The sequence below is a fragment of the Vicia villosa genome, linkage group LG6 (genome assembly GCF_029867415.1).
Source record: "Vicia villosa cultivar HV-30 ecotype Madison, WI linkage group LG6, Vvil1.0, whole genome shotgun sequence".
In the NCBI taxonomy this organism is placed as follows: domain Eukaryota; kingdom Viridiplantae; phylum Streptophyta; class Magnoliopsida; order Fabales; family Fabaceae; genus Vicia; species Vicia villosa.
This window is the reverse complement of record NC_081185.1, coordinates 76326980-76334780: the sequence shown is the minus strand read 5'-3', so window position 1 is coordinate 76334780 and position 7801 is coordinate 76326980. Positions and strand designations below refer to the sequence as shown.

The 7801-nt window shown below is 36.4% G+C and overlaps 1 protein-coding gene across 2 annotated transcripts; it reads left to right on the top strand.

Moving 5' to 3' along the window:
• Nucleotides 1–218: 218 nt before the first annotated feature.
• On the top strand, nucleotides 219–5042 carry LOC131609240 (pentatricopeptide repeat-containing protein At5g48730, chloroplastic-like). 2 transcript variants are annotated; one of them, XM_058880915.1, is made up of 4 exons: nucleotides 219–746; nucleotides 2951–3357; nucleotides 3620–4191; nucleotides 4725–5042. In XM_058880915.1, exons 1-4 carry the CDS (start codon nucleotides 300–302, stop codon nucleotides 4748–4750), a joined length of 1452 nt encoding a protein of 483 aa, XP_058736898.1. In that variant the 5' UTR covers nucleotides 219–299; the 3' UTR covers nucleotides 4751–5042. The 2 variants fall into 2 exon arrangements, with proteins under 2 accessions (XP_058736898.1, XP_058736897.1); XM_058880914.1 differs by lacking the exon at nucleotides 4725–5042 and having other exon boundaries at nucleotides 3620–4408.
• Nucleotides 5043–7801: the final 2759 nt, after the last annotated feature.

Here is a 7801-nt window from a genome sequence, read left to right as displayed (position 1 = left end):
AATTAATTTTATTAAAATATTTAATAATATTTTTATTTTTTTAGTTTGAATTTAATATAGATGAACCATAACCCGCATATTTTAACGGTTTTCTCTCCGATTAGATTTTTAAAATAGTGACCGAATGAGAAAACCTCTTAATAATATATTATTTTATTTTATCATATAATAATGATAATTGATTGACAATTTAAATCAAATTAGTTGGTTGAGGTGGATATTAGTATCAGCGGTTGTTATACTCGTACTCTCTCCTCTTCTCCTCACGCCTCGAAAAGAACCCAACGCAACAAAATCCAATGACTTCACTCTCCAGCACCACCTCTCTCGCCCCTCCTCTTCCACCACCCACAATCTCCCGTCGCAGAACCACTTCAATTCGCGCACAATCCATCTCCCTACCCGATCCGCACCCAAACCACAATCCTCCTCAACCTTCTTCAATCACCGGAGTAGACAAACTCCGCCACACAACAATGGCAGTGACGGACGAACGGACGAAGAGAATAGCGAAGGAAGTGGAGAAGATGAAATCCAAGGAAGCAAAGGAGAGAAAGGAGATGACGAATAGGAAGGTAGCGTCGCAGAAAGCCGTGTCGGTTATACTTCGTAGAGAGGCCACGAAGGCGATTATTGATAAGAGAAGGAAGAAAGGTCCGGTTAATTCTAAGAAGCTTTTGCCTAGAACTGTGCTTGAAGCGTTGAATGAAAGGATTGCGGCTTTGCGTTGGGAGTCTGCTCTCAAGGTCTATTTATTTGCTTTATTTTATTATTTTTTGATGAATTATTGAATGTGATTACTTATGTGGAGTTTCGATAAGTTTGCTTTGAGGTATTTGGGAGAAATGGATTTATGGTTGTATTTTTGTATTGAGCGGTTAAAATTCAACACGCGAATAAAGTAAGTGCAGTAGTGTGTGGTAAGACTAAACAGGATTAAATTAGAAATGCTATTATTAGATAGAGTTTTGGGATAGCACCTATAGTAGAAAAAAATGGTGGAAAATGGACTTGGGTATTTTGGGCATGTAGTGAGAATGTAGTGAGAAGACATGTAGATTTTGTGCTAAGGAGAGTAGATCGGATGGAGAGAAGTCAAACAACTAGAGGAAGACTTAGAAAAACTATAAGAGAAGTTATTCAGAAAGATCTCGAGATTAATGATTTTGATAGAAGTATGGTCCTTGATAGAACATTAGTGAGATAATGCTTGGTTGTTGTTGTTATTTGTATGGTTGGTTTTGGTCTATGAAGAGCACGCCTATATCACAATGACACATAGTAACTAGCAACCAGTGACACATGGTTAATGAACTCCTCTTAAGAACGGGTCATTCTGAAAGAAAAACGAGTTTGAATATGGGTGGAACAATTATTGGCTAGGCTGTACTTACTTCCTGATTTCCATATTACCAAGGTCCATTTCCCTTAACACCAAACACAACATAGGAACTAGCAATAATTTAAGAAAATATAAGTGTGTCAGACATTGAATACGCCTTCAATATGTAGTGTTGTTGTTACATAGGTTTCGGTTTATTTTATGGCAATATGAGTCTGATATGAGTTTTTGTTTCTTTGTTTGTTTATTTGATTAGTTGATTATGGAATAGAGTTCCATTGGGTTGGTTTTGGTTTTGAGTTCATCGATGGATCTAATCCAATGCAAAGCTGATAATCAAAACAATGGAAACCAAAAAAACTTTCTCTTATTGTAAGGTAAAGAAAGCTCCCACTTTTAAGCACATGTACAGTCTATATCTCATCCAATGATAGACTCTTAACAGCTATGTTGAAAAACCGATCCAATACAAACTGAATCAACTATACTTCTATATACATGTATTGAATATCAGTTGGATGCCTAGCACAGTCCTTTGAAGAAATATTTGTTATGTATTTGTTGTTTGAAATTTTTCAGTAGTCATCAGCTTACAATTTGTATGTGAGTTATTTATATATTGTGGTATTTTTTCTGCATGTCAGTCTAGTCAAGAGAATGCACATGGGACGCGGCGTTAAATTTGTTTGAATTTTGAGTCTTAGGGATCATTTGTGTTACCTTGGAATTCTGTGCTTGTAACTTTTGCGGTTGACTTATTTGATAGTTTTTTCAGACAAACATAATTTATAGTTAAATTCAAATTCATATGGGTTCTGTTGTTGGGTTTAGCTGTGGTAACTGGTAATATAAGTTTGCTGTTTGTTCTGCAGCATTAAATTGTGTACCATGTTAATTTTTTCTTGGGAACATGGGAAAGCGAAAGTTAGAATAAATGGATGAGTGGCTTTGATTGACTATGATAATCTTTGATTTGATTGAGTTTTGATTAAATTTTGGGGAAATAATTATTTAGATGGATGGGAATGGAAATTAGTTAGCTAATTCACAAAAGAGAGAGAATCATAATTCAACTGCAGTTCAATCCGATTGACCTATGGACCCTTATAGTTAGGCCTAACCTTTTATAGGTCCAATCCAATGTGCAATTGTTTAAATATTGGTTATTTATTGAAGAAGCTCATCTATTTATAGTGTTGTCTTAGTATGTATAGAGATGTGGAAAGAAAAAGTGACCTAGAAAAAGTGAAGTGATGTGGTTCTAATGTTAGGTTTTAAGGAAGCATATTTGCACAAAAGATACATATTAAAGAAATAAAATGGTACTGTAATTGAAAAATGTAGCAACAAAATGAAGACTCGAAGAGTTAAATTGATCGAGAACGTTTTATCTTTCTGCTGTTTAACTTTAAGAATTTATTGTACTGTGAAAGACGCCATTTTGGATCCTGTTTGCAAGTATTAAAACATAATAAAATTAGTTTTAAAACAGTGGTCTGAAATTTGAAGCTGCGCTCTTTTTTTCTCTCATACACACATACACTTGTGAAACTGTTTAGTTTACAGGAAGACTTGATATCATATCGAAGCGTGTTCTCATGGTTTCAGGTTTTTGAATTACTGCGCGAACAGCTTTGGTACAGACCTTACGAAGGTGTATACATCAAGTTAATAGTCATGCTTGGAAAATGTAAGCAACCTGATAAAGCTTTTGAACTCTTTCAAGCTATGGTTGATGAAGGTTGTGTTTTGGACTGTGAATCATACACTGCATTGTTAGCTGCCTACGGTAGGAGTGGTCTCTTGGATAAAGCTTTTTCTCTTCTTGAGGAAATGAAGAGTACACCTGGTTGTAAGCCTGATGTCCAGACTTATTCAATCCTCATAAAATCGTGCTTGCAGATTTCTGCCTTTGACAAAGTTCAGAGTCTTTTATCTGATATGGCCACTCTTGGTATCAAGCCAAACACAGTCACCTACAATACCCTTATTGATGCTTATGGGAAGGCAAAAAGGTATAATGTTAACCTTTCTTTCTTTATCTTGTGAAAGTACTACATGCGCAATCTAGTTGTTGACTGAAGTTGAAAAATTCATTTTATCAGCTACCTACTTTTCCAACACATCACTACTCAGTCCTGGATTGTCGCCGATAAACTTGTGAAAAATTGTTCATATTTTGTTGTTTGTTTGTATTTTTATTCTTTTTGCAACCTGCTGCAGCATAACTCAATAGCGTATTTGCATGTCTGTAATATAATTTTATGCTCTTAAAAGGTTTTCAGAAATGGAATCTACAATTTTGGAAATGCTTGCTGAACAAGATTGTCAACCTGATGTATGGACCATGAATTCAACAATCAGGGCCTTTGGCAACCTAGGGCAGATAGAAACAATGGAGAAGTGTTATGAAAAGTTTCAAGCATCTGGAATCCAACCAAATGTTCAAACCTTCAACATTTTCTTGGATTCCTACGGCAAAGCCCGTGATTTCACAAAAATGAGTGCTGTAATGGAATATATGCAGAAATATCATTATTCTTGGACAATTGTGACCTACAATATTGTAATTGATGCTTTTGGAAAGGCCGGGGATCTCAAACAGATGGAGTATTTGTTTAGACTAATGCGGTCAGAGAGAATAAAACCTAGTTGTGTCACACTGTGTTCACTTGTGAGGGCTTATGCACATGCAGGTAAGCCTGAAAAAGTTGGCGGTGTCCTGCGTTTTGTTGATAATTCAGATGTAACACTGGACACTGTATTCTTCAATTGCTTGGTGGATGCTTATATGAGATTAGATTGTTTGGATGAGATGAAGGGAGTGCTTGAGATCATGGAACATAAAGGTTGTAAGCCCGATTTCTTAACTTATAGAACAATGATTAAAGCTTATTCATCTAAAGGTATGCATAGTCATGTAAAGGAGCTTAAAGAGCTCCTTGCAACAGTGAAGAAACCTCCTTTAGAAAGAAATAAACCTGACTTTTGATGAGAAGATCTACTGATATTTTTGCTTCAATATGTTTGGCTTTTTATGATCTGTTTATTTGTGCATATGTTCAATATATCTAGTGTAGTTGAGTTTGTTTTATTTTTCTTCCTTAGTTTTATAGTTAGTCAGTTTAGGAGGAAAAAGACAGAAGAAAATAGGAGCAGGAAAAATGAGAATAAAAGCGTAAAATCACTATTTTGAGAGAGGGAGGTAAATAGAAAGAAAGTAAAAGGAAATAGGAATGATATAGGTGTAGGGTCAAATTTCTTTACTCTGGCCTTACAGGAAACATGGAATTCAAAATGTCGATAGTACTATTTTCGATCTCATTACCATACTTGTCTCTTATTTTTTGCTGGGTTTATTTGATGTTCCTTTTAAATGCAGGGGCATTGTTTCTGATGAGCACATAGAGCAATATGCTCCGACTAATATTTTTGTAGACATAAGGGTTATCTTTATTCTGGATGATTCAAAATTGTTTTACTAGTTCTTGGAAAGGAAGGTTCCAACTTCTTGAAGACTTCTCTGATTCGTAAATAGAGTAGATTTTTGGACTCTTAACACATGATTTGTCATATTCACATCATTGAGAAGATCCCTAGCAATTTTCTGTTTTATTTATGGCAATTTTTAGTTTTATTTTTGTTTTGGATTAAAAGTTCATTAGGATGTCTTTAAGTTCATTAGGGTTTTTTTTTTTTTTTTTTATTTAAAGACCTTTGGCATGGCCATAAGGATTGTCTTTTATTATAATAGAATCTAAAGTTTTTTTTATTCTTGTTGGACTCCAGAGTTTATCTGACAGTTTTTGCGCTTGTAATTCTATGTTTTATTCTAGGTTTACGCTTGCAATCTTATTCTATATTCTAGGTTTAGCGCTTGCTATTCCTTTAGGGCTTCCGACTACTTCAGCTGGCATCAGAGCAGGTTTCTCCTGTTCTCTTCGTAGCTTGACAACTATGGCGGATCAACCAGAGCAGATTTTTAGGGAATTATCGAGGCTTTTACCGCGACTCTAATTACTTTGACTGAACAGATGACGAATTTAGCAAATCAGGTGAAGAACGCCAACAACAACGGGAATCTGCGAAGAGACGGGAGAGGAGAACATGTTAGGGGTGGAAAATTTCGGATAATCCATTTTCCATTCTACATCCATCATCTAGAATGGATCAAACAATGCATCACACAGGGACAACAAAATTATCAGGCCTATAGAAGTCATCTCCTATTATTAATTTCTTTTCTCGAATAAAAGTTTTGAGTTTACACACCTTGCAGAAAAGCTCTATACCTTGTAAACTTGAGAGCAACATTCCTAAACTAGAGAAATTGGAGATAATTTCTGTTAAAGAGACAAGGTTCTAAATTGTCAAAGGGGCGACAAAGAATACTATAGTAAATTATGTGAGGGCAAGGAAGCGTTTCAATGATGTCAAAACGTGTACTTCAAGTTTGGAAGTGAATCTAATCGACAAGACAAAGAAGGGAGCATGAAGGATCTCAAAATTGGCATTTTTGGAAGTTTGTGATGTATAGGTAGACCTACACAGGGTTCAGGTCGACTCACAGTTCAAGAAATGGTATTTTTTTATGTTTGACAAACTCAGGTCGACCTATAACTTGTTCAGGTCGACGTATGGTCTTTTGATGAAGCTTCGGGGAACGCTCATGTCGACCCATAGGTCGACGCATTCTGGAAGTCATGATGGGGAAGTATGCGTCGACGCACAACCCTGTTTAGGTCGACGCATGGCACATTGAGTGAGCCACAAGTTTGCTCAGGTCGATCCATAGGTCAACGCATAGATTGCCAAGCCTTCTTTGTTGCAGCCACAAGTTTGCTCAGGTCGACCCTCTCAGTTGTTCAGGTCGACCTGTCGCTGCGAAAAATTGATTTTTGTTGTTCACTTATTGCTTTAGCTTTGGATAACTCATATAAGGTTCTTTGGTTATTTCATTTGGTTACAACAAGAAAAGTGAAGTAGATACACAAGGTTCTTATCATCTTCAACCTGTCATTCATCCATTGACAACTACACATAACAATTTTTGTCAATCAAGGTGAAGAGCGTGTGTTGATAACGTCCGACGGTAGATTGAGTTCTTGTTCGGGTTAAGAGATTGTGGGGTTTTCTTGAATAAAACATGAGGGTTTTGTCCTCCAAGATCATTGCGAATTGGGGGGTTTTGTCGATTCTTCACTTCATCAATATTCAGTTGTGCTTAAGTGATTAAGGAATCAAGGGTTCGCTCAACAAGGTAGCAACAATCGGAGGATAGAGAAGGAAGAATCGGGGTCACGATCTTGGAATTAAATCAGCAGAGCAGAGGCTTTAAGAATCGAATTTGGTTCTCAACAAGGTAGCTACAACCGGAGATTTATCAAAGATCGGTGGCATACTTGGTTCAACTCGAATCAAGGGGAGAGAAGATTAGTGTATCAATTTTCTGCAATTGTAGTAGGTTGTTGGTAACATTTTTTCTCTTGTAAACACTTTGCAATTCAATACCATATATCCTAATTCTAAGTTTAGAATTAAGGGCAGACGTACCCTACGCGAGGACGACAAGGGGAACTGCCTAAACAAATCGTGTGTTGCTTTTCTTTATCGCACTTTATTTTCATTCAGCATAATTTGTGTTGTTGTGTGCTGTTAAAATTTGGTGATATTTTGCACACCAAGTGTTTGACAAAATATCAAACGCACAAATTATTATCGTAATTTCTAAACAGTTAATTGGAAGTAAGTAACACTAAAGTGACACGAGTAAGCACATTGATACATCAAAAGCATTAATTCTCTTTTCATTGATCACTTGGTTTAGCATATCAGGTTTTTCAATAACTGATCGTTCTTAGACGATTCAAAATCCGGGGTGCTTTCGTTTGAAAAATAAAAAGTGCTAAAAGTAAAACAAAGGATCTATTCAACCCTCCTTCTAGATCCGTCACATCGTCTAACAAGTGGAATCACGAGCGCCGGTTTATCTAGTGCTTCACATATAACTTTTTAGAAAATGGAGAACGATCCAAAAGGGGCATACAATAGAGCGCCTGTTTTCACCGGTGAAAACTATAGTTACTGGAAAGACTGTATGCGTGTGAATATCAATTCCGTTGATAGAAAAATATGGAAAGTCATCCTCGAAGGTCCTATGGAAATAACCATAACCAATAAGGCTGGCGTTACCATACCAAAAACGAAAGTACAATGGGATGAAATAGATGAAAAGAATTATGTCTATGATTGGAAAACTAGAAACATGATTATAGCTTCCCTAGGGGTTGATGAGTAATTCGCGTGTCACATTGCAAAACTGCTAAGGCAATATGGGATGCGTTGCAAATCGCCCATGAGGGAACTAATGATGTCAAACTAGCTAGAATCAATACTTTAACACAAGAGTTTGATCTCTTTCACATGAAGGAAGGGGAAACCATTGCGGAAATGCAAAAG

Bases quoted from the DNA above. Each gene is read 5' to 3' on its own strand.
- LOC131609240 (XM_058880914.1), top strand. From the start codon at position 300: ATGACTTCACTCTCCAGCACCACCTCTCTCGCCCCTCCTCTTCCACCA. The intron at 747-2,950 runs GTCTATTTATTT...TCATGGTTTCAG, and splicing joins GTTGGGAGTCTGCTCTCAAG to GTTTTTGAATTACTGCGCGA. The intron at 3,358-3,619 runs GTATAATGTTAA...TGCTCTTAAAAG, and splicing joins GCTTATGGGAAGGCAAAAAG to GTTTTCAGAAATGGAATCTA.